At 51.9% G+C, this 24,267-nt stretch overlaps 4 protein-coding genes across 4 annotated transcripts in view; 2 read left to right on the forward strand and 2 right to left on the reverse strand.

Moving 5' to 3' along the window:
- Positions 1–8,790, forward strand: part of PTPRA (protein tyrosine phosphatase receptor type A) — a 96,392-nt gene extending 87,602 nt beyond the window's left edge. The window contains exons 13-24 of the mRNA XM_085223739.1: positions 664–761; positions 915–1,034; positions 2,014–2,180; positions 2,909–3,044; positions 3,355–3,504; positions 3,628–3,721; positions 4,236–4,312; positions 6,125–6,259; positions 6,389–6,514; positions 6,752–6,903; positions 7,077–7,212; positions 8,217–8,790. Coding sequence (XP_085079865.1) covers positions 664–761; positions 915–1,034; positions 2,014–2,180; positions 2,909–3,044; positions 3,355–3,504; positions 3,628–3,721; positions 4,236–4,312; positions 6,125–6,259; positions 6,389–6,514; positions 6,752–6,903; positions 7,077–7,212; positions 8,217–8,291 — 1,466 coding nt within the window. The 3' untranslated portion in view covers positions 8,292–8,790. The remainder of the gene's footprint in view (positions 1–663; positions 762–914; positions 1,035–2,013; positions 2,181–2,908; positions 3,045–3,354; positions 3,505–3,627; positions 3,722–4,235; positions 4,313–6,124; positions 6,260–6,388; positions 6,515–6,751; positions 6,904–7,076; positions 7,213–8,216) is intronic.
- A 2,060-nt stretch (positions 8,791–10,850) lies between these two features.
- Positions 10,851–15,166, forward strand: MRPS26 (mitochondrial ribosomal protein S26). The gene is made up of 5 exons (XM_031553226.2): positions 10,851–10,905; positions 11,803–12,262; positions 13,042–13,179; positions 13,772–13,895; positions 14,259–15,166. The coding sequence occupies exons 1-5, from the start codon at positions 10,866–10,868 to the stop codon at positions 14,388–14,390; spliced, it is 894 nt and encodes a 297-aa protein (XP_031409086.2). The 5' UTR covers positions 10,851–10,865; the 3' UTR covers positions 14,391–15,166.
- A 460-nt stretch (positions 15,167–15,626) lies between these two features.
- On the reverse strand, positions 15,627–17,139 carry LOC100539603 (neurophysin 1). Its single transcript, XM_010710576.4, has 3 exons — positions 17,003–17,139; positions 16,013–16,217; positions 15,627–15,801 (listed from the first exon to the last, which is right to left on the reverse strand). The coding sequence occupies exons 1-3, from the start codon at positions 17,120–17,122 to the stop codon at positions 15,752–15,754; spliced, it is 375 nt and encodes a 124-aa protein (XP_010708878.1). The 5' UTR covers positions 17,123–17,139; the 3' UTR covers positions 15,627–15,751.
- Positions 17,140–19,418: 2,279 nt separating this feature from the next.
- Positions 19,419–22,173, reverse strand: LOC100541145 (vasotocin-neurophysin VT). The gene is made up of 3 exons (XM_003206051.5): positions 20,788–22,173; positions 20,233–20,434; positions 19,419–19,632 (listed from the first exon to the last, which is right to left on the reverse strand). The coding sequence occupies exons 1-3, from the start codon at positions 20,905–20,907 to the stop codon at positions 19,469–19,471; spliced, it is 486 nt and encodes a 161-aa protein (XP_003206099.1). The 5' UTR covers positions 20,908–22,173; the 3' UTR covers positions 19,419–19,468.
- Positions 22,174–24,267: the final 2,094 nt, after the last annotated feature.

Below are 24,267 nucleotides of genomic sequence, written 5' to 3' on the forward strand. Positions count from 1 at the left end.
AGGGAGTGTTCTCCAATCCCAGCTTTTATTTGTGAGTTGGATTTGCTGCACCTGCCTGTTACCAGCCACTGTCACAGAGATCCCAGCTGGCGTGCCTCGGTGCAGCCACCCTGTTCTCTTGGCTCTGGCTGGAGAAGGAAGGCTGCATCTCATCAGCAGTACCAGGCTGGGGTGAAGCTTTGGCTCCGTTTTCCTCCTGGCTCACCCTTAGGCTGGGGCTTGGCAGGGGATGTTGGGGTGAGTCAGCTCCTTGTCTGGCAGGCAGTGAGAGCTATTCCTGTGCCATATTGAAATAGGATCCTGTGGTTAAAGCACAAGGCTCGGGGGCAGGACTTGTGCATGCTATTTGTGACAGCCACAGTTTCCCAGTGTGACCTTGGGCAAGTTCGTTTCCATGCTCTGTTTGTCTGGTTTCCCCTTGTTGGGCTAAAAATGGAATTCCTGATAATAAAAAAGTATCCAGTCCCTTAAAAAAAAAAAGTCAAAAAAACCTACTGTTGTGCAATATGATTGTTCTCTGGGTTCCCAGACACCCATGGAGCATCCTGTGCTGACATCTATCGGCAAAAAGAGTGCTACACTCCACACACTGCAATGGATTTTAGTGTCACTGCCTGTGGAGTCGATGCCCCTTCCTAACCACGATGCATCCGTTTCCCTTAGGACCAAAGGAAGAAACAGTGAATGACTTTTGGAGAATGATTTGGGAGCAAAACACAGCAACGATTGTCATGGTGACCAACCTGAAGGAGAGGAAAGAGGTAGGCACCAGGGTGCCACGGGTGTCCAATGGGCATCGTCTCACTGAACACAGAGGTTGTGCTGAGCCACACGATGTCTCAGCTCTCACCACACTCTGTTCCCAGGCTTGCTGGGTGCTGAAGCTTACCTGTCTCCCTTCTCTGTCCCTGCAGTGTAAGTGTGCTCAGTACTGGCCAGATCAGGGCTGCTGGACATACGGGAACATCCGCGTTTCGGTGGAAGACGTGACGGTGCTGGTGGACTACACCGTGCGCAAGTTCTGCATTCAGCAGGTGCTGCTGCCCTGCCCTGTCCCTCCCCACCCCTGGCTGCTCTGCCAATCCTCAGGGTTTCACCTCAATGACAGCATCCGCGTTCATAACGAGAGCCATCAAGAATGTACTCACCTCCAACACGTGGGACCCCATTCTCCGCGTCTGTCAGCGTCGTTGCACTGGAAGAAAGGAAGCTGGTTGATTCCAGTTAAAATGCAGTCCTATAATCCTCCAGAGCTTGTTGTTGCCACAGCAGGAGGGCTGGAACTAGATGATCCTTAGGGTCCCTTCCAACCCAAGCCATGCTGTGATTCTCACCCACAGCCGCTTAGTGCCTGCAAATAAGTCAGTTTCATCTCATGAGCTGAGACAAAATCCAGCGCTTTATGCGTTGGGTTTTGATTATTTTCCCATCTGTCGCTACACTGTCACATCCTCCAAGCTCAGGATTAGTCACTCTGTTTGTTTTCCCGATGTTCTCAGAGGCAGGCAACAAAGTACTGATGCAAGGGAGACCGAGTGCTTTGATGAAAGGCTGCCTAGAGCCAGATCAGGCTCTCCTGGACCCCACTTTGTGCCTGGTTCCTTCCCTGCTTTTAATACAAGGATACTGCATCATCATCATCATTATTACTGAAAGGAGCCATGCCTTCTTTTTGAGCTGGGCACACTGGCATTGAAATGTCACAGATTCTGCCAGGCTGGAGCCATCCAGGTGGCATCTCTCACCTGGGTGATGTTCTGCTCTACTATTTTGCAGCTTCAAGGCCACTCATAGGATGCAGGATATGACAGTGCGCAGAAAAAATGTCATGCCTTTAGAGCCTCATGTGGCCCTGCAGCCTGGATCCATGCCCTTTAAGCTTCCAGATGGTAGTGCTTCCGAAACCTTCCAGTTGAGCCTTAGGGCTGTAGCTCCCTCTCTGCCTTAGCTTTTGGGAAAAGAAAGGAAACCTGAAGTGTTTGTGATTGATCTGAGCACTCATTTCCCCTGCAGGTAGGTGACGTCACGAACAAGAAGCCTCAGCGCCTGGTGACGCAGTTCCACTTCACCAGCTGGCCTGACTTCGGGGTGCCCTTCACCCCTATTGGGATGCTGAAGTTCTTAAAGAAGGTGAAGACGTGTAACCCCCAGTATGCAGGAGCAATAGTAGTGCACTGCAGGTGAGCCTCAGCCACAGCTATGCTCTGCCTCTCCTGGCTTGCCTGGAAAGCATTTCTGGATGGGAGAAGGCAGCAACCTCTGCTCCAGTGCTTGGTGATGGTGTGCAGAAGGGACTGCATTGTTGGAGCCTGATGCTCAAAGCAACTCTCCAAAGGAGACAGGCTGAGGCAGCTGGGCTTGTTCAGCCTGAGGAAGAGAAAGCGTTAGGGAGACCTGATAGTGGTCTTCAAGTATTTAAAAGCAGCTTATAAAAAAAGATGGGGTGTGACTTTTTACACGATCTGACTGCGATGGGACGGTGGGGAATGGTTTTAAAATACAAGAGGGAGATTTAGGTTAGATGTGAGGGGGAAATTCTTTACTCAGAGGCCCTGGTACTGCTGCCCTGAGCTGCTGGTGCCCCATCTCTGGAGGTGCTCAAGGCCAGGTTGGATGGGGCCCTGGGCAGCCTGAGCTGATGTGAGGCAACCAGCCCACAGCAAGGGCTGGAACTGGGAGTGCTTTAAGATCCCTGGATGCTGGATGTGGCTCTGGGCATCCTGGTCTAGTGATTGGCAACCCTGCACATAGCAGGGGGTTGAAACTAGATGATCACTGTGGTCCTTTTCAACCCAGGCCATTCTATGATTCTATGATCCCTTCCAACACAAGCCTTTCCATGGTTCTATGACTGGAGTGAGCTTGCTGTGGAGTTGTGCCCTGATCGTTTGCCCTTGTACCATTCCAGTGCTGGGGTGGGACGCACGGGCACTTTTATCGTCATCGACGCCATGCTGGACATGATGCACGCCGAGAGGAAGGTGGATGTTTACGGCTTCGTGAGCCGGATCCGGGCTCAGCGCTGCCAGATGGTACAGACAGATGTAAGTGTGCTGCTGAATGCTCCCTGTGGTTTTGTGTTTTCCCAGCCTGCAGCAAAGCCACCTGCAGCAGCCCTGTGGGCAAGTTGAGTGGCATCCTTAATTTTGGAAGGAACACTGTGTCAAGTGAGCTGTTGGTCAGGTCCTGCACTTTGTTGTCTCCAGTTTGTCCTTGAGCTTTGTGTCAAATCCCTGCAGGTCACGTGGCAGATAAGGTCTCAGGCTCCTTGCAGGGGCTGTGGGAAGTGCTTGGGTAGTGGGTTTGCAGCCAGATCTCATCCCTGAGTGCAGCTTCTCCCTGCAACCCTTTCAGATGCAGTATGTGTTCATATACCAAGCACTGCTGGAGCACTATCTCTACGGTGATACAGAACTGGAGGTGACCTCGTTAGAAATCCACCTCCAGAAGATCTACAACAAAGTGCCAGGGACCAGCAGCAATGGGCTGGAAGAGGAGTTCAAGGTGAGCCTGGTTCTTGTGCTCGTGGGTTTGTTCAGCACACGCTGGGCAGCAAGGACTGCCATGCATTTGCTTTTCCTTTAGTGTCTCTGCAAGCTGTCACTACTTTCCTTCCTTCCTCTGCAGAAGCTCACTTCCATCAAAATTCAGAACGACAAGATGAGAACAGGCAACTTGCCAGCCAACATGAAAAAGAACAGGGTTCTTCAGATAATTCCATGTAAGTTGTGTTTGTCTGTCCGGCTGAAAGAAGAATGGAGACAGAGGCATCTGTGGGAGTGGGGACACGGAATGGTTGAGGTTCAAACGGACCTCCGGAGGCCTCCTGGTCCATTCCTTGGTAGGGAAACCATGCAGAGATGGGGCAGTCAGGGTGAGGTGGGTTTTCATGGACAGATTTAACACTGCTCCAGAGCTTTCTTGCTTTGTTCTGCCCTGCCCCTGCATGACTTTGTTCTCAGAAGGTTTCCTCCCCAAGGCTTTCTGCCTTTGGAAGAAGGGAATATCTGCTGAGCAGGTCCTGCTCCTTGAGTCCTCAGTGCCTCCCTTCTGCCCTGGTCTCCCCAAACCAGGGCATGGCAGAAGGCAGAACTGAGTCTCCTCATTGCATAAATGGGTGCTGTAGACACAGGGCCCCCCTTCCCTCATGTCAGCACTTGGTCTCGGTGACTTCCCAGCTGAAGGCCATGCATAATTATGTTTTTAAAGTGTTTCCCAAAATGCTTCTGTTTTAGATGAGTTCAACAGAGTAATCATTCCAGTGAAGAGAGGTGAAGAAAACACAGACTACGTTAATGCTTCTTTTATTGATGTGAGTCTTCTTTGATCTTCTTTCCATCTTCTCTCCCTGGAAACTATTTACCTCACACTTCTTCATATCGAAGGTTTTGTGCTGAAACACTTCTTCTGTAGGTAGAGGAGATTTGGAGCCTAAGCAGGGCCTCTAAATCCTGGTCCCACTTCCGCAGCTCTGGTGTTTGATGATGGCTTTGAGAAGCGGATGCACAAAGCCATGGAAATAATTACCTTATGGCACCGTTCATTTGGTCAGAAAACATCCTCTAGATTAGTTCTGGAGCAATACACGGATCCCAAAACCCTTGAGAAAACCAGGTCAATCCTATTACACCTGTCTTGGTGACTAGAGGAAATGAGGCAGAGAGGTTAAGTGCTTTTTCACTCCGAGGAGGAGATAGGTGATTGCACATCCTTTGCTTGTGAGTAATCCTGTTGACTTCAGGGGTCCGTCTCATATGAGTATTTATCTTTGTGCAGTGATGCCAGCACTGGTTAAGTAACAAAGAAACCTGCTCTTTTCCAGCCCAATTCCTATTTTCATTTCCTAATGGCAGTGTTTTTTCCCCTGAAGTGTGATGACTGCTATGTGTTGAACCAGTAAAACCAGTATATTCCCAGATACAACCTTCCAAATAGTCTGCTCCCCCAGATCTCACTTGCTGGCTCCCCACATTGTGCTCTGGTTGTGCTCTGGCTGTGTCAGCTTCTGACAAAACGCAGATGTGAGCAGCCTTCTCATTCTGCATCTAGATCAGAAGGCTTAAATGTCATGTAAGCAATTTTGTTGAGGATTCAATTTCCTGCCTCTGCTGAACTTTGCTTAAATGACAAACGCCAAATGACGAAGCATCTGCATTCACAGTCTGCTGCGAGGTCACAGGGGAATAGTGGAGGTTTTCATTCTCTGTAACAGAAGCAGTTCTTGTTGTGGAGCAGAGTCACCCTGACTTAGTACAGAGCCTGGTTTTGCTCACTTCTTCCAAAAAGCCAAAGTCTTGGAGCTTAGGCATGATGGTTGGCTCTGCTACAAAATTCAGACTTTGCCAGTGTCTTAGGAGTACTGAAAACCAAACCTTCCTTTGCCAAATGTGATCCTACTGCAGCTGCATTTCCCCAAAAGCAAAGGTCTCACCATGACAGCATCTCAGCTGCCTGGTGGTGGGGCAGGAGAAGCCAGGTGGTGGCTCTGCTCAGGCTGGGGTTGTTCACACAGCAGTGCTCGAGTTCAGCTCAACTTGGCAACTCATCCAAGAGCACATCGATGCATTTGCAGACCTGAGCTGCTGCCTGCATTCTCCAGTCTGCATGAGGCAGACCTAATCCACTGGATTTGCCTCTTTTTGATTGAGTTGGAAGGGAGAGCTCACACACAGACCTCGAGGCAAGCATGCAGAGTGGCTGGCACAGGAAGCAGTGACTAGCAGCCCGGACACAGCAGCCTTTGCCTGGCATCTAGGAGCAAGACACAGAGAGAGAAGGATTGCTAAGCTGGCTTACCCTTTTTTCTTGGCACTTCTAAGCAGGATTAAGAGTGCCTGCAGTGCATTATTTGCTGACAAAGGTGGTGCTCCAGCTCTGTGTCTTGCAAAGAGTTGGTACTGTTTTGTAATTATGACACCTGTGCTAAAGCTCAGCCCCCAGTAGGTACCACGAATACAGAACAGAACTTGTTTCCCCCCAGAACAAGTTGATCCTTTATTTCCATGCGTCTCCTTGCACTGTCATTGAACCTGCTGGGCTTTTTGTGGTCGTTGTGCCTGCAGCTCTCCTCTGCACTCACCTCCTCATGCTGCCAATTCTCTCATTGCCATGTTTGAAATCACAGGGCTATCGCCAGAAGGACTCCTATATTGCCAGCCAAGGGCCACTGCAGCACACGATAGAGGACTTCTGGAGGATGATCTGGGAGTGGAAATCCTGCTCCATAGTGATGTTAACAGAGCTGGAGGAGAGAGGCCAGGTAAGCATTTGCTGTAGCAGCAGCAAAGAAAATCAGAGCACATCCACAAACCCTCCAGTGCTGTGCACCTTCAAGGCAGTGAAAAAAATGTGTATTTTCACGCTGTCTCCTCTTGCAATTTTTTCTCAGGAGAAATGTGCCCAGTACTGGCCTTCTGATGGCTCTGTGTCCTATGGAGACATCAACGTGGAGCTGAAAAAAGAGGAGGAATGCGAGAGCTACACAGTGCGGGACCTGCTGGTGACAAACACCAGGGTAAGGGTCTGCCACTGCCCTTTGGAGAACTCTGCTTGTCTTCTGGTTGCCTTATTTCTGTGCCTGCTATCCCATTTTCCTTGTGCTCCCCATTCCCATGTCCTGCTCTGCCATACACCAAGCAAATGGCTCTTCCCAAGCACACACACCTCCTATGGGTTTTCACGAAGCATTCAGCAAGTTGGTTCATTGGTATGAATTGGGCTGTGCTGAGCTCTGGCTGTGCTCTTCTGCCAGGAAAACAAGAGCCGACAGATCCGACAGTTCCACTTCCATGGCTGGCCAGAGGTTGGGATCCCCAGCGATGGGAAGGGAATGATCAACATTATTGCGGCCGTGCAGAAGCAGCAGCAGCAGTCAGGCAACCACCCCATCACTGTGCACTGCAGGTGAGCGTGGGGAGCAACTTCAGGCTGCAGAGATTTGGGGTTTGTTTCATCTCAGTGCTGCCGTCTGACTGTGCGTCTTGTGCATGGAGTTAACATAACCACTGACAAACCTGGGCTGCTTGGCATAGCTTGGGAACGATGGATGGTTTCATCTTCTGATTTCTCTTTGCCAGTGCCGGAGCAGGAAGAACAGGAACCTTCTGTGCACTGAGCACTGTCCTGGAAAGGGTGAAAGCAGAAGGGATTCTCGATGTCTTTCAGACAGTGAAGAGTTTAAGACTACAGAGGCCGCATATGGTGCAGACACTGGTAAGCCCTGGACCTCACAGCAGGAATGAGTTGGGGACTCAAACCTGTTAAATTGTTGAGGTAAACTACCCCAGCTGAAGATTTGCTCTCTCTGTGAAAGAGGAAGGGATAGAGGTGGGTCTGGAGGGATCTCCCCGTCCTCCTATGGTGTGTTCAGAAGAGAGGAGCTGGCCTGGCTGGTTGTATCAGCCTCCTTCTGAGTGCTGACATGAGCTGTAGGAGCCTCCCTGGAGACATCCTCATCTACAGTCCCTGGAATTCTGGGCTCCAGGAGCCTGGAAACCATATCCTGGAGAGGCTGTGATAAGGGCTTTGGCTGTGAGCCTGGCAGGGAGAGGAGGAGCAGGCAGGACTAAATGAGGTTTTGCAAGAGGGGTTGTTGCAAGGATACTCAGGTGTTTTTTAGAATATGTTCTCAAAATGGGACCTCAGAGGGGAGGAGAGGGGAAGCAGAGTCTCTCCTATTTGCTGAGCAAGAGACTGGGAGCAGGAGGCTGGGAGCTCTGCCCAGAGAGGCTGTGGATGCCCTGTCCCTGGAGGTGTTCAAGGCCAGGTTGGATGGAGCCCTGGGCAGCCTGGTCTGGTATGAAATGTGGAGGTTGGCAGCCCTGCATGTGGCAGGGGGGTTGGAGATTCATGATCCTTGAGGTCCCTTCCAACCTGGGCCATTCTGTGGGATCAACCTGTAGGGCTGGCCAGCCCCATTTGGGGGAGTAAAGCAAAACCAAGGTGGCATCACCACAAGCCTTCCATTAGGAACTGCTCATGGGTGGGAATCCATGCCCAGCACTCAGTGCCCAGAAGTGCTGTCCCATCATCAGTGCTGCCTCCATCCCAAGACGTTCTCCACAGGCTTCACCCTTTTCCCAGCACTATGAGAGAGATAAAGTGCTTTGGTGTGCAGTAATAACTCAGCTCAATCCCCGTTGCAGGCCACGAAGCACCAAGTGATTTCAGAAACATTGCTTTCCTTGGGGTAACACTGTGCTCTCTCTGCTCTGCAGGAACAGTACGAATTCTGCTACAAAGTGGTGCAGGAATACATCGACGCCTTCTCAGACTACGCCAACTTCAAGTGAAAAATACAACAAACAACCTGAAACAAATGACAGAAGAGTTGCCTTCTTTAATATTTTGTAATATTCTGTTTGTTAATATACCCCTCCCCCAAAATATGTGTATATATCTTAACTGTTTTAGAGGTTGGTACCATAAGCTTCATATTAGCTGGAGATTTTATATGTAGCAAAGTGTTAGTGCAGATACTGTCAGCTCCTTTTTTTTCCAATGTTTTATTGGGGAATTAAATAGCGTGATGTTTGGATTAATATTGTCATACCATCTCTCTTCTGGAGAGTTGATACAGGCTGTTATTTTGTTTGTAAATCTTTTTTTTTTTTTTTTTCTTGAGGGAGTAAAGCCTTTTTTTAAAAAAAAAGAAAGGAATAATTCTGGATCTCATCTGAACCAATAACCCACAAGCAAGCACAAGCTTTTCCAAACCTGCAGGGAAATGGTTTCACATTTTTCTGCCAGTCAGCTCTTTAAAATAAGGAGAAAAGAAACCAAACCAACTTATACTGTGTGTGTGTATGTATCTAAATATCCTAATTTTTGTTAAAAAAAAAAGAGAGAAAAAGCATTCTCTTTCAGGGTCAGGCCATCACATTGGGATGGGAGGGAAAGTTGAACCTGGCAGTATCTGTTGGGATTTCAAGCAAAAGAGGGGGGGAAAGAAGAGGATTTTTGCTTCTTGAAGGAGCCCTGTCCCTTTGTTGGTGGGATGTGGGGGTGCCTGTGCCCGTCCCTTTCCCTCCTGTTGGTGTCATTTGGAAATAACGGGGATACAAAATGAATGTGGGTTGTCAGAGCAGAAGGTATAAAATAACTGAGTTTTGAAGTTCCCCTCCCAGAAAAAAAAAAAATGTAACAACTAATGTTTGTGGCAAGCCAGGGTGCAAGAAGAGCCCTAAGGGCAAAGAAAAGACCTGAGGGCAGAGGGGTGCAGCACTGTTGTGCTGGGAAAAAAAAAAAAAAAAAAAAAGGTGACCATAGTTTAACAGTTTTTGTGGCATCAAGAGCCATTGGATTAATTGCACAGATGTGACTTTAATGAGTTTTTTTTCCCCTCCTCGGTGCTTAGAACAGTGTTTTGGGGCCTGGGGAGCATCCCTGCCCTTTGGCCATGTGCAGAGCTGCTGGAGCATCACTTTGCAAACAGCAGACAGCTGTAGATAATCCGGGCTAAATCCGCTTCCCACACTCTGCTTCTCTGCTACAAAGCCAGAGCTGTGGCCAGGCAGAGATGCAGCATCCAGTCCCATATTTGGAAAAACTGGAGGAGAAAAGGGAAAACGAGGGTTGCCAGCAGTATCTTCTGTACCATCCTATGATCTTCTGTGGGAGGGGGAACTGAGGCACAGAGATTTGCATTCCCCCCCCTCTCCATGAGCATCCTCAAGCTCTGGGGTGGGCTCCATCTCAGCAAGCACTGGCTGCCATCTCCCCAGGGAGTGGGGTCGACGTCAGCGCTGCCAAGCCCAGCCCTACAAAGAGTGGTGCCGAGCCCAGCCCTACAAATAGCGGTGCCGAGCTCCTGGCCAGGACACAGCACCGGCCACCGCCACCCCAACAGGTGAGTGCGATGCGGGGAGCAGGGTGGTGGGATCCCAATCAGCCCTAACAGCCCCCGGGTACTTGGCTTTGCTGCACCAAGTGGCACCCATGGGTGCTCATCCTCTGCAGCATCTCCATTCTCCCCCTGGAACTTTATGGTGCCTGTCCTTGCTGCACCCAAAGCCAGCTCCATGCAGCACTCTGGAGGTACTCGTCCCCTCCATCACCTCCATTCCCAATCCCAGCCCCAAATAGCACCCTGGGGTGCTTACACCCCCTGCCATCAGCATTCCCAAATGTAACCTTGTGTTGTCCATCCTGGCTGTACCCAAGCCAGCACCCATGGGTGCCTGTCCTATCCAGGATCTCCATCCCCAAACCAGCCCAAGTGGCACCTTGAGGTACCCCTCCTTGCTACACCCAATTCAGCCCCAAACAGCACCCATGGGTGATCATTCCCTTCAACATCTCCATCCCGAAACAGGACTGGGGTGCTTGTCTTTGCTGCACCCAGCCTAGCCCTACGCAGCACCCAGCCTTTCCCTCCAGCACCTCCAATCCCCAAAAGAAGCCTAAGAGGCACCTTGGGGCACAGCTCCTTGCAGACCCGAGCCCACACCAAGCAGCACCAATGGGTGCTCATCTCCCTGCCACCTTCATCCCCAGATGGGAAATTAGGGTGCCCATCCTTACTGCGACCCAATGCAGCAGTCATGGGTGCTTATCCACTGCAGCACGTCCATTTTCTGATAAAAATGTGGAGTACTCATCCCTGCAGACCCAAATCAATCCCAAGCAGCATCCACAGATGCCCATCCCCTGGGCACCTCCATCTCCAGTCCCAAAAACCATTCATCATCCTGCCGACCCAGCACAGGTCTGGGCACTGGGGGGCTACCACCCCCACTCCCCTATTACCTCTCCATTACTTCCCATTACCTCGCAGCCCTGTTTGGTGCCATGGCTCCTGGTGGTTGCCTGCTGCTGGCCCTGCTGCTGCTGGCAGGCACTGTGCAGGGCCAGCACTGGTCCCACGGATGGTACCCAGGGGGCAAGAGGGACCTCAACGCCCCACAGGTAGGGACCCTGCGTCCTTTCCCACATCATCCCCTAACACTAGCCCTGTCCTCACGTATTGCCCCCTCAGTGCTATAACCACCACCCCCCAATTAACTCCCCTTTGGGTTATTCCCCCCTATTGCTACAACCACCCCCAAATTTACAGCCCTCTAGATTACTTCCCCCCCTCTAGATTACTCCCTTAAACCCAGGTTATCCCTGCCAGGGTTACAAATTCCCCAGTTATTCCCCTCCCACCCCTATGGGATTATCCCCCAAACCCAGAATAATTCCTGCCTGCATCTTTCCCCTCCCTGCCCACCCATGCCTACCCACACCCAGTTTCCCCCCTCCTCAGGGTTATTCCCCTTCTGGGATTATCTCACTCCCATGGGATTATTCCCATTCATATCAATCCCCATTGGGATAATCCCCATTCCGCACACACATTGGGATTACGCATCCCCAGAATTACCCCTATATACACAGATTACGCCCTTCCACACAGGATTATACCCCCACATGGGATTATTCCCACACACAAATGGGACGATACCTCTTCATAACTTCACACCCTTCCACACGGGATTTACCTGACACAGGGGACTATTACTTCACAGATTACCCCTCTACAGGATCATCAACCACTCACACTTGGTTTATTACCTCACATATGGGATTATTACCTCACATACAGGGTTTTTACCTCATATATGGGGCTGTTACCTCACACATGTTTTTTTTTTACCTCACACATGGAATTATTACCTCACATACAGGGTTTTTTACCTCACACATAGGGTTTTTACCTCACACGTGGGGTTTTTTACCTCACACATGGAATTATTACCTCACACATGGGTTTTTTACCTCACACTCTGGGTTATTACCCTCGGGACTACCCCCCACCCGCAGGTCCCCGCCGCGCTCCAGCCCTGTCCAACCCCGCCGTGCCGCCCGCTCCCGCCGATGCCCTCGACCCTCCGGGCCGCAGTGTGGCGCCCTCTGGAGGCCGCCCTGCGCCACCCGCATTGAGCAGCCCCGCGCCGCACTACATTGCCCATCGTGCCTCGCTCCGCGCTCTCCTCTCATTGGTCCGCGACTCCCGCCTTGTTTACGCCACATCCGGCCTGCTGCTGGCCGCCATGTTGGCGGCGCTGAGGTGTTGCGGGCCGCGCTTCCCCGCTGCCGTCACCGGGGTCGTCCCTGCTTGGAGTCCGTGGTTGGTGCCGTGTCGGGGCCGCAAATCGCGGCACGATCCCCCCGCCAAATCTAAAGCGTCGCGGCTGAAAGTACCGCCTCCTGTCGACCCCGCCGAGCTCTATGTGGTCACCGAGCGATACCGGCAGCACCGCCTGGTGCTCAGCGCCCTCCGGTACCGGGGGAACTGAGAGAGGGTGGGCGGGTGGGGGGCTGTTATGGGGCAGAGCAGTTTTGTGGAGAGTGTGGGACTGCTTGGAGGTCTCTGTGAGGCGGCTGTGAGACTGTTTTGGGGCAGAAGTCGGGCTGATTGTGGGGCTGGGGCTGTTGTCAAAGCGTGGAGTGGGTGTGAGCACTGCTTTGGTGCAGGGTATAATTTGGAGAGTGGTCCAGAGTGGCTGTGGGGCAGGGAGGTGACGATGGGGCTGCTGTGGGGCAGGATCAGGATGATGGGACTGTTTTGGTGCAGGGTATGACACTGTGGTGGGGTAGAGGAGGGTTTCGTGGGTGCAGCATGGGGCAGGGAATGGTTATAGGGCTGCTGTAGGATGGGATCAGGATGGTTTGGATGGAGGAGGATTTGGGGAGTGGGTATTGGGTATCTTAAGGGCAGAGGAGGACTGGGGAGATTCTGGAGTGACTTTGGGGCAGGATCAGGGTATAGGACTGCTATAGAGTGGGATTGAGACTGTGGGACTGTTTTAGGCCAAGATATGGAGTTACAGTGCATCTGTCATACACAATGTGATTGGGTATGGGGCTATTCTGGGTCAGGGGATATCTGGGGGAGTCCAGAGTGGCAGTGGGGCAGAGGAGAACTGGGGGGGGGGGTCTGAAAGTGATGTGGGGACTGGCTAAGGGGTTACATTGGGCTGGCAGAGGGGTGGCATGTTGAGCATCGCTGGGACAAGGGGCTGAATGTGGGGCTGTGCTCAGTGTCCTGTTCCTTGGCAGCTCCATTTTCAGGTCCGAGGTGGTGCAGAGGAAGCATGAGGCGCAGAGGGATGCTGAGAACTCAGCAGCACTGTCAGAGGAGCACCGTCTGCTGATGGCCTGGAATGATGCTGAGAATGCACGGCAGCAGGCACGCAGGTGAGGGCGGGCAGCCTCAGTGCAAACTGCTGCTTCAATTTTTGCTTCAAAAGTAAATAAAACATCCAGATAACCAGGCCATGTTTTTGTAAAAATAAACCTGAGTGGTTCATCCCTGCTTGCCGCTGGTGTGCTGTGACTGTCATAGAAAAAAAAAAACCAACACTAAGATCATAAAGTCTGTCAACTCGTCCCCACAATGCCCATTGGCCATGTCCCTCAGTGCCGTGTCTCTGTGGTTCTTGAGCAGCTCCAGGACGGTGATTTCACAACTTCCCTGGGCAGTTGTGCCAATGCATTGCCACTCTTTCGGAGAGGAAGTTCTTCCTGAATTTCAACCTGAGATATTTCTCTGTTTTCACTCCTATTCTGCTCCCATGGAGCCATCCCCTGGTCAAGCATTGGAAGTGCACTCAGAAAGTCAAAGCAGTCAGCAGATGAACTCAGGCAGAGGTTAAAGGGATGAGGCCTGTTGGTTTGCTCCTCCATTTCTGCTGCACTCAGACCTGCAGGCATTGTGCTCCAGGGATTTATGTGTCTCACTCAGATCATAAGTACCCAGCATAAGCTTTTTTTCTTTCCCAAATGGCAGAGAAGAAAGAATTAGGAAAGAAGAGGAAGAACAGAAGATGCAGAAACTGCAGGCTGCAGAGAACAAAGCCAAAGTGATGGAGGCCTTTCTGAAGGAGAAAGAGAAAGAGGTCCTGCAGCTGCAGGTGAGAGAAGCTGGGGGGTGCTGGGCAGATCTGTGTGAGTGACTCTCTGGCAGCCCATTGATGTGCTATGGAAGGGAAATGTTAGCTCCTTCCTGGAGTGTGAGGAAAGTACAGAGGTTAAGGGAGAGCTCAGACAGCAGGGGTAGGAATAATCACAAGTGAGGGAGTTAAGGTGCTGTCTTTGAGACTGACTGCTGGGATGTGAGGTCGGCACGTCTGCAGGAGCCCCACAGCCAGCAGCAGTGTGTGCAGAGGTGCTGGCAACCTGCTGTGGTGCCAATGTGCCCAAAGGCAGATCCCGGTGACCCTTAGGACTTTCTCTGGAGGTGTGTGCTAACAGCCAACACTCCCCCTTTCCTGCAGGAGGAAGCAAAAACCTTCATCACTCCTGAGAACCTGGAGGCTCGGATTGAGGAATGCCTGGACAACCCTCGCAACTACAACTTCGCCATTGACAAAGAGGGACGCGTTGTCAAGCGCACTGTGCTGTCCTAGCAGCTCTGTCTCATGGCTGAAGGGGATGTGCTGGCCTGGCCTCTGTCTAGAGGCTGGGGTTCTTCCTTTTAATGCACAAATCAGCCATAGAATTGATGGACAAACAGCCTGCTTCCTGTGCTGCTGTTGCAGAGGTAGGGGGAAAGGAGGGAAATGGCATTATTTTGAGGTGCAGAGCAGCACTCTGCCTCAGTCTTGCAGTGAGGCAGACAGGAGGAAGAGGAGCTGCTGGTGTTCTGCTCCCATTGTTCTGAGTGGTGCTCTGCAGTTCCAGTTTCCTCTGGTTGGATCCCTGCTGCCCTCAGCTTGGAGGTGAGGTAGAGCAAGGCAGACTCCAAGGCAAATCCTCAGTGGTTTTGCACTAGAGAGATTTCATCCCTTTGTCTCCTTCGCTCAGCTGAAGCACCTCAATCTCTGGTCGCTCTCCCTTTATCTTTGACCTTCTGATTAGTTTTTCTGCACTCAATTGGTCTTAAATACGTGCAAGAAAAAGGCACGCCTGTCACAGGTGAGGTTGGACCTGGGCCTTGCACGGTAACACTTTGTAGGGAGATTGTATCTGACTGGTTCTGCACCCTTACCTCTGTGAAACCCCGTGACTACGTCTGCTTCTGGCACAAGCCCATCATGGCCTCGTGTGCCACTGGCCCCAGCACTGTTTGCATTTCTGCCCCTCTGGATGCCTTTGATGGAAAACAAGGTCTGGATTGTTTTGTAGAAAACACAGATGCTGTGTTTTTTGTTGGTAGGTGAAATAAATCATTGTTTCGGTGTTTTCTGCTGTGGTGGAATGACCTGTTGTTCCTGCTCATCCTTTAAACCTTCCCCTGCCTTTCAGTACTTGAAGGGAGTTTATAAACAGGTGCAATAGTGATAGGATAAGGGGGAATGGCTTTAAACTAAAAGAGGGGAAATGTGAGTTAGATATTAGGAGGAAATTCTTTATTCAGAGGGTGGTGAGGTCCTGTAATGCTTCCCAGAGAGCTGTGGGTGCCCCATCAGTGGAGGTGCTCTGAGCTGGGTTGCATGAGGCCCAGGGCAGCCTGAGCTGGTGAGTGCAGCCTGCCCACCCAGTGGAACTAGATGGACTTTAACGTCTCCTCCAACCTAAGCCATTCTAGGATGGTTTTTAGCACAACAAAATAAGAAAACCACAGAGAACTTCTGAACAGCACCGCTTTACGTGTCTCATTAGGATCCTAGAGCTAAACCAGGCAAGGATGGAGAAAAACACACTTTTTTTTTTTTTAATTCTCTCCAAGTTTTATTTCTAATTAAGAGCATCACTTCAATCTGAGTCATGGTGCTGGGTGCTGCGCTGGTGCAGCCCATGGGACAGCAGATCCTGCTGGTTTTTCCCTCTATGCAAACAGCATTTCTTGGTTGCAAGATGAGTCAAGCACGCAGCCCTCTGCTCAGGAAAAGAAGATGAAATCAGCACAAAGCAGCCCTCAGAGCCCCCTCCCTGTGCTGGTTTTAATAACATCAAACAACTTGGTATTAGCTTGGTGCCCTGCAGTAGCAACATGTCCCTCCTCAGTAACATCCCCCCCCCCCTCCCTGTTCTGTATCATAGCCCTGGGGTGGATGTGAGGCCCCCCTGGTCTGCCCACGTTGCTCACCACTGCTGCAGCAGATTCCTGGTGCTGCACAGCTCGCCCCATCCTCACCGCAGGCTTTCCTCCCAGACTCACAGGGCGTTGGCAGGAAGTTCTCCTCCTGGCACCGCAGGGTTTCAGAGGTGCCCAGGTAGCAGCCCAGCTCCTCCCCACAGCAGATGTTGGGGCCAAAGCAGTGGCCTTTGTTCCTGGGGCCGCAGGGCAGGCACTGCTCAGGGCATTGAGGAACAGTGTTAGGGATTGAGCTTGATCTCCCCGCCCTCTGCCAGTGTGTGTATCCTCATCTTGCTCTCAGCTCTGTCCTCATCCCAGTGGTTTGCTCTGGAAGGCTCTGGGTTTGTTTTCATGTAGGAGTGATGAAAAGGTTTTGGTCTTTTCTCCCAGGTAACAGTGGTAGGATAAGAGGGAATGGCCTCACACTGCACCAGTGGAGGTTCAGGTTGGATTTGGAAAAATTGGACAAAAATTTGGAAAAAATTCTTCTCCAGAAGAGGTGTCAGGTACTGACACGTGGCACAAAGAGTGCTGAAATCCCCAAATCTGGAGGTGTTCCAGAACTGTGGAGATGTGGCACTGAGGGATGTGCTAGGGTTGGACTTGGTGCTCTTAGAGATCTTTTCCAACCTGAATGATTCCATGACGGTCATGGCTTTAGTCAAATGGCTAATCATGCACCAAATTCACCCCCCAGAAGTTAACATTCTACTTAAAAATGGTGCCACTGCCCTATTGGAATTGTTTTTTTCCCAGCATTAGGAAAAAGCAATGGGTTTTCATCAGCATCCTTCTTCTGGCTGCCTACTTTTGCAGCTCCCTTTTGGCTGTCCATCCCCAAACTGCTTTGTTTTAAGATCCCCCCCCCACTCTGAAACCCCATTCCTATAACATCCACGCACCTCACCTTGCTGTTTGGCAAGCTCAGAGCTGCCCAAAGAAGGGGTTGCAGAAGGAAAGCAGGTGCTCTCACAGCCCACCCAGCCCACAAGGACCTACCTTCCTGATGTCCATGTCTGGCAGGGCACGCTTGCCCCCGATGGGGCAGTTCTGGATGTAACAAGCTGAGGAGAGAGCCAGGAGCCCCAGCAGGCAGACGGTGAGCGCCTTGTAGGACATGGCTGCAGGATCAGGATGCTTCTGGGTCCCGTCCCGGCCAGCAGCAGTATTTATAGGGCTCTCTGCTAATTATACACGCCAGCACCATCGTCATTGATTTCCTTTTCAAAACACAAGGCGTTGCTTTCCACACCAAAGGGCTCGGCTAATAACTGGAGGTCGAGGACGTGAGGTCAGTGCTGTGGTGCGGATTTTCTTAGTGCTCGCTTTGACCGCTGTAGGGGGATGCATAGGGGCTGCAGGTGCTTTTTTGGGATGAAACCGCCTTGGATGGCCAGGCTGTGGTTTTGTGACTTCTTGTCCTGCTTGGCCAAACCCTATAGGTTGGGTAGGGTTGGAGTTTGGTGATGTGTCCTCCTGGTAGCAGGGTGAATGGGGTGAGCTAAAGTGAAACTGTGCTGGCTGGGATTTGAATCTCTTCTGATGGGAGGAAAACCAAAGCTGGAGAGCTTTGGGTTGTGATATGTGGTGCCTGCTCACTCATGCCCATCTCTACCTGGTGTTAGGGGTGCTCAGCAGCATGCATGTCCCATCTGGGAGCGTGGTGACATCACTGAGCATTCCCAAGACCATCCCACCTTCTCAAAACTACCCAACCTCATTGCCAAATGCTTGAAAACCCAAATCTCCTGTAACTTCTGCCCTGGAGTCACACATGTGGCATGAGTACAGCCAGCCTCCAAGGCCTGGATCTCCCTGCCTTTGTTACTGCAATTAAGGGCTTCCTGACTTGAATAAATCCACTCGCTCTGGACAACGGCTTACGTCTATGGAGACCGTGACCCTGGTCCTTCCCAGTGCCTGCTTAATTGGGGAATGCAGAGTCCAGTGCCATGGAGCTGTCACCTCTGCCATCCCCTCTGCCCTGCGTCTGGTCTGCCACTTAGTGGGGTCATGTGGAGCGGGCTGAGGCTGCAGCTGGAGCACGGGGCTCCATACTAATGGGATAAGATGGGGGCTCATCACCGTGTTGAGATGACGTGGGCCAATGGGAGCATCACTACTCCAAGGTGCCACCTCCCCGTGGGGACATTATAAAGGCCAGTTGTCCCCACAAAGCAGCCAGATGCCAGCCCAGAGGGACAGGCGGATGATGGGAACGAGGGACATGGCTCCTTCTGGGGACACAGCCCCCAAAATGCCACACTGAGTCCGGAGCAGGGAACCCAAAAGGGTAAGAAGTTTAGGCAGCATCTACCCAAATAGCCCTGGGTTTGGGGGTGTTGTAGGAATGATGTGGGAACAGTTTGGTGAGTGTTGGTAGTATTGCTGCCATGGGAAGATAATACGTGTGATCAGGTTCAACTGGGAAGCCAAAGCTTGTGGCTTTGGGATGTTTGGGTTTTTGAGTTTGAGGTATTTTGGGAAGATACTATCTGGGATTGGTTCAACTGGGAACCCAAAGCTTGTGGCTTTGTGGGGTTGGGGTTTTGGTGTTTGGGGTATTTTGGGAGGATAATATGTGTGACTGTGTTCAACTAGGAACCCAAAGCTTGCAGCTCTCAGGGGTTTGGGGCATTTAGGGAGGATAACACATGTGGTTGGGGGCAACTGGGAACCCAAAGCTTGCAGCTTTGAGGGGTTTGGGGCATTTAGGGAGGATAACACATGTGGTTGGGGGCAACTGGGAACCCAAAGCTTGCAGCTTTGAGGGGTTTGGGGCATTTAGGGAGGATAACACATGTGGCTGGATTCAACTAGAAACACAAAGCTTGCAGGTTTGGTTTTCAGGGTTGGGAAGTTTGGGATGGTTTTTCTTCCTTTTTATCCCATTTAGGATGTTGGACATGGCCAAAGGCACAAGTCGCTCACAGAGGGGTGAGATGTGAACTGTATGAGGTGTAAGCCCCAGAACCCAGTTGACTCTGCCAGGACCTGAACACCAAATCTTCACTTCCCAAAGGCAGCAAAGCCCCAGAGTGCAAAGAGGTAACTCCTATCAAAGGCAGATCCCCATCACAAATCTGAGGGCAGGCTGTGATAGGGAGGTTGGAATCCATGGATGCTGGTGGGATCCTGGGGTGAGGATGGATGGTTTCAAATCATGGCTCTGGATGAGATTTTTCCCTTTTAGCACCAGGGGGCACCAGCTCAGCAAAATCCTGTTGAATGGGAACCGAGCCTCCAAGGTGGAAAACAGTGGAAATGGGAAAATGGGTTCAGGGATTCAGATGAAGGCATAGCACCCACCCCCATGGCCCCATCCTGCCCATCCTCAAGCTCCCAATGTACCCTGGAGCTCAGCACTCCCCCCGTATCCCCAACACCTCAGACAAAGCCAGCACAGTGCAAGAGGACTTTATTAGATCTGCTATTTACAACGGGTCCTGCTGATATCCCAGCTGCTCAGAGGCCAGGCTGCTTGCCCTGCTGCTGCCTGTTGGCCAGGTGCATCAGCCTCAGCAGTAGGTCCCCAGCTGTGCCATCCAGCACAGTCAGATTCTTCTCCACTGCCTCTTCTGCCTGTTCACCGCCTTCCTCCAGGCACACGGCATCCATGGCACATGTGTCTGCAATGCAGAAAGCATCAGAGTTAGGAGCAGTTGGTTTCAGGTCATAGAATCATAGGATGGGTTGGGTTGAGTCGGGTTGGGTTTAGATGAGTTGAGTTGGGTTGAATTGGGTTGGGTTGAGTTGGATTGAGTTGTGTTGGGTGGAGGGACCTTAAAGATCATCTGTTTCCCATCAGAGAAGCCCAAACTCCAGCTTTATTGCTCCCATTAACATTAAAAAAGCAGGGATTTTTTGTGGCCCAGCAGGGGAATGTCTCACAGTGGAGACATGCGAGGGAGCTCTGAGCTCCATCTCTGTCCCAAGCTGGTGACATTGCCGCTGCTGCTCTGAGCCTCAGTTTGGAGGATGCTGGTTCGGAAGGTGAATGCTAATTTGGGAGATGCTGATTTTTGGGAATGTTGGTTTGGAGGATGCTGCTTTGGGGAGAGATGCCGATCCTTTTGGAAAGCACCAGAGCACTCACCAACCCTTTGCAACCCACAAGCCACCCCAATCCCCATTAATCCTTCCCACCCCCAACCACCGCAGCTCCACCCACTCCCCATCTCCCACCACCGAGCATTCTCACCCCCAAAACTCCCCCCAGACCCCATTACCAGCACTGCAGCAGACACCGTTGGCAGCGCAGCGCCCACCGGAGCCGCAGGGCTGCCCACCAGCCTGGCAGGGTGAAGGCACATAGTCTTCCTCGGCGCAGCGCCGTGTCTCTGCTGTGCCCAGGTAGCAGCCCAGCTCTGCACCGCAGCAGATCCCGGGCCCGAAGCAACGACCCCTGTTCCCTGGTCCACAGGGCAGGCACTGCAGAGACAGAGCATGTTTGAGTGCCCATCCTTGAGCTCAGAGACCCCCTGTAAGACCTATTTTCTGGACATTGCACAGTGACGCCTGGTCTGTCCCCACCTTTGCCATCTGACATAGTGGCTTGTCCTGATGCCACCCTCGGAGTCCCCATTTGTCCCCCCACAAATGCTCCTGTATCCCCAGCTCAGCCATCACTTCGGGACCAAGCTCTTGGCCGTGTCTCCCAACCCAAAGATTGATTGGGACCAGCCAGCAGATGCCAAAAAACCCCCAGCGAGTTCCAACACCCAGCAGTTGCTGGGCACCTTCCACACCCCACACAGCCCCCATTTACCCCCGTGCCACCATACCTGCCGCAGGGCTGTATCACCCAAAGCCCTCTTGCCACCCCGGGGGCAGTTCTGGATGTAGCAGGCAGAGGACAAAGCCAGGAGACAGAGGAAGGAGAGGGGCAGCGAAGGCTCTGCCATGCTGAGTGTGCCCAGAGTGGTGCCACGCGTGCGGGGAAAGCTGCCCTGCCGTTCGTTGGCTGCGCTGTGTGTCTGGCACTGTGCTGTGCTGGTGCCTATTTATGCTGCTGTCCCCCCTTCCCAGGGGGAGGAGGAGGAGAAGAAGGGCGGGCTGTTGTCTTTTTTTTATTTTTTTTTTTCCCCCTTGTTTTCTTTCCCAAATTGCATCCAAGTGAATCTGTAATCGAGGTGATTCAGCGCTGAAGCGCACGCGGCAGCACTCAGGGACAGCAAATCCCCTGAGCAGGAGGAAATCTGGGGGCATGGACCCCTGGTGTGGACAAAGGGAAGGTTGTGGGAGTTTGGGAAAGGCTGAGAGTCTGAAGGGGGCAGGAGTGGCAAGAGAGGGTTTTGGGGGTGTGAGTTTGGAGGGTATCGGTTTAGGGGGGTGGTGGTTTGGGAAAGGATGGTGGTTTGGATGGATACTGGTTTAGGGAGGGATGCTTGTTTGGAGAGTGCTGATTTAGGAGGGTACCAGTTTGGAGAATGAGGATTTGGGGTGAGATGTGTTTTGGATGATATGGCTTTAGAGAGGGATGCAGGTTTGAAAGATACTGCTTTGAAAAGGAATGCCAGTTTGGACGATGAGAGTTTGGAAGATGCTGGTTTGGGGAAGATATTGATTTGGAGGATGAGGTTTGGGGAGGGATGCTGTTTTGGAGGATGTTGGTTTAGAGCAGGATGCTGGTTTGGGAAGGGATGCTACTTCGGAGGATACTGGTATAGGGAGGAATTCTGCTTTGGAGAGGGATGCTGATACAGAGGATGCTGGTTTAGGAGGGAACCAGTTTAGAGAATGCTAGTTTGAAGAGGAATACCAGTTTGGGTGATGAGGGCTTGGAAGATGATGGTTTGGGGGAGATATTGATTTGGAGGATGAGGATTTGGGGAGGGATGCTGGTTTGGAGGACGTCAGTTTAGAGAGGGATGCTGGTTTGGGAAGGGATGCTACTTTGGAGGATACTGTTTTAGGGAGGATAACAGTCTGGAGGAGGAGGATTTGGGGAGAGGTGTCGTTTTGGAGGATGCTGGTTTGGAGAGGGGTTTTGGTGGAGGAGGGATGCTGGTTTAGGGAGGATACTGATTTGGAGGATGAGGATTTGGGGAGAGATGTTTTGGAGGACGTTAATTTTGAGGATGCCGGTTTAGCGGGGATTTTTATTTGATTTGAGGGCTGTTAGTTTCAAAGTGATGTTGGGTTGGAGGATGCTGCTATTGGGAAGGGATGCTAATTTGGAGATGCAGCTCTGGGAGGGATGTAGCACTGGGACCAGGGCTGGACCACAGCTCACTGTGATGCAAAGACCCCTACTGCAACCCGGCTCAGGGGACAGCCATTCCCCCGCCATGAATATTCCTGCCGGTCCCATGTTCCCACTCCAGCAAAGCTGAGGGCGACCTCGACGACGTGAAATTAATATGCAGAGGGGAATCAGGAGCCTAATGAGCATCCGCCGTCCTGGTCCCAGCGGCGGTGAGGAGGGGCTGTGGGAGGGATGGGGACGGGCAGTGGGGATGCTGTGATCCCACTGCTGGGATGATTTCCTGCCCTTAAGCACCCCCTGAAATCATCTTCACTAAAGATGGACAGGGGCAGAAAACTTCAGAAAAATAGGGCTGTAAAGAGGAAACTGAGGCATGGAAGGGTTAGGGTGGGCTCACAGCTTGGGATGATGCTTATGGTGTCGGCGATCCCAGTCCCAGCCTGGGATGGGTGCATCCTCTGGGAGCGTTGGTCCTGGATTTGAGAGCTCAGGGATGAGGGCAATGGCAGCGATGAATCATTAAGGCTGTAACGATGTAACCATCGTTAGCGTTGCCCAGCCCAGCCCTCCATGCTGCTCACAGCGGGTGCCCAACCAGCTTGCGTTGCAGGGCCGGGGAGGATGTGAAAGCACTCGGATGGGAAAACTTTTCTTTAAAGAAGCCCAAAATGTCATGTCTAAATTGGGCATTTCGCGCTCATGCTCTGTCTCTTCATTACTGTATCGTAAAATTACATTAGTCGGAACGAGCTGCATTCAAATGACTCTGTGTCTGGAATGATAACGCAGGAATATGAGATTAAAATGTAATTATGCTCTTTAAAGTCAAGGAAGGTTAATAAAATGTTTTCCAAGTTGCAGAGGCTCCGCAGCCACAACGCAGAATCACTTATTGAAATCAAGGGGAGGACGGCGAGGGATGGAGCTGGGAGGGAGAATGGATGTAGAGCACAAAAAGAGTGTTTGGGGGGTGAAAACATTGGGGTCACAGTGGGGGGACATCAGGAGGGCTCAGGCAATGGGGCCATGGGGCAGAGATGATCAGGAGCATCCAGCAGGGCAGTGGTACCCAACGCCCACTCAACACTACGGGGCACCCGTAGCTCAGCTTTCTTTGCATCCCCAGCACTGCTGTGCCACGTTCCATTTCATCCTCAAACTCCTGCAGGCCCCTTCGTTAGTGCTGAGCTCCTAACGACGTGGTTAAGGCTGCTTTAAGGTGATTAACCAGCAGAGTTAGCTGCCTGCAGGGAACTTTGAGAAGCCTTTGCTCTGTGCCAGAGTCACTATCAAGTCACGCTAGTAGAGGGAACGTGTCCATCTCCTGTCTGGAGAAAGTGATGCTCCCCAAATTGGCCCTTTTTTCGTGGAATTTAGCAGTGACCCGGGCTCCTCCACGTCCGTCAGAGGAGCGTCACTCGGTCACCGCGCTCTGATGGCTGATGGGGCTTAATGGTGGCAATGGGGAGGGGATGCAGGGGACGTCAGCCCAGCTGACGGATGGGGACAACAGCTTGTGCAGGCAGAGGGCCACCGGTGGCTCTTCTCCAGTTCCCAAGAAGAAGACGTCAGCCTGAACCACACTGCCTGGCAGCAAGGCTCAGTGAAAAACTCCTGGGCAGAAGGGATGCTGCCACAGCTTCGAGTTCTGTTGGAAGCAGTGTGGACAGGGAAGGAGGTGGCTGCACAGCTGGGCATCACTGGGGAGCTGGGAGCTTGGGGCGGAGGAGGTGCGAGCTGAATCACTCCTGGATGCTTACTGCAAACCCAGCAGCACCGCACACTAACAAGATTTCTGCTGGCCTCCAAATCGTATGACTTTGAGGAATCTGATTGCTGATTATTTAAAGATAAGGGGCTTCCAATTTTGCTACAAATGGAGATGGATGATGAACACCCACTGGTGCAGACAAGGAGAAAGATCAGCTCAGCGCCGGCACAAAGTGGTGTTCCAATTGCTTGATGAGGCTGCTATTTGCTCAGAGCAGAAAGCCACCAACTTTATGGGCTGCTCAGCACGGCAGTGCCTGTTAAGAGAACAGAGGTATTACATGTG

The sequence above is a fragment of the Meleagris gallopavo genome, chromosome 4 (genome assembly GCF_905368555.1).
Source record: "Meleagris gallopavo chromosome 4, MGAL_WU_HG_1.1, whole genome shotgun sequence".
NCBI lineage: Eukaryota > Metazoa > Chordata > Aves > Galliformes > Phasianidae > Meleagris > Meleagris gallopavo.

What these genes read in the sequence shown, in the direction of transcription:
- MRPS26 (XM_031553226.2), top strand. Translation starts at nt 10,866, where the DNA reads ATGGTACCCAGGGGGCAAGAGGGACCTCAACGCCCCACAG. An exon ending in CTGGTGCTCAGCGCCCTCCG is followed by an intron (nt 12,263 to 13,041) that starts GTACCGGGGGAA and finishes GTTCCTTGGCAG; the next exon opens with CTCCATTTTCAGGTCCGAGG. An exon ending in AAGAGGTCCTGCAGCTGCAG is followed by an intron (nt 13,896 to 14,258) that starts GTGAGAGAAGCT and finishes CCTTTCCTGCAG; the next exon opens with GAGGAAGCAAAAACCTTCAT.
- LOC100539603 (XM_010710576.4), bottom strand. Translation starts at nt 17,122, where the DNA reads ATGTCCTACAAGGCGCTCACCGTCTGCCTGCTGGGGCTCCTGGCTCTC. An exon ending in CAGACATGGACATCAGGAAG is followed by an intron (nt 16,218 to 17,002) that starts GTAGGTCCTTGT and finishes TGCCCTGAGCAG; the next exon opens with TGCCTGCCCTGCGGCCCCAG. An exon ending in AGGAATCTGCTGCAGCAGTG is followed by an intron (nt 15,802 to 16,012) that starts GTGAGCAACGTG and finishes TTTCCTGAGCAG; the next exon opens with AGGGCTGCGTGCTTGACTCA.
- LOC100541145 (XM_003206051.5), bottom strand. Translation starts at nt 20,907, where the DNA reads ATGGCAGAGCCTTCGCTGCCCCTCTCCTTCCTCTGTCTCCTGGCTTTG. An exon ending in GTGATACAGCCCTGCGGCAG is followed by an intron (nt 20,435 to 20,787) that starts GTATGGTGGCAC and finishes CTGTCTCTGCAG; the next exon opens with TGCCTGCCCTGTGGACCAGG. An exon ending in CGGTGTCTGCTGCAGTGCTG is followed by an intron (nt 19,633 to 20,232) that starts GTAATGGGGTCT and finishes TCTGCATTGCAG; the next exon opens with ACACATGTGCCATGGATGCC.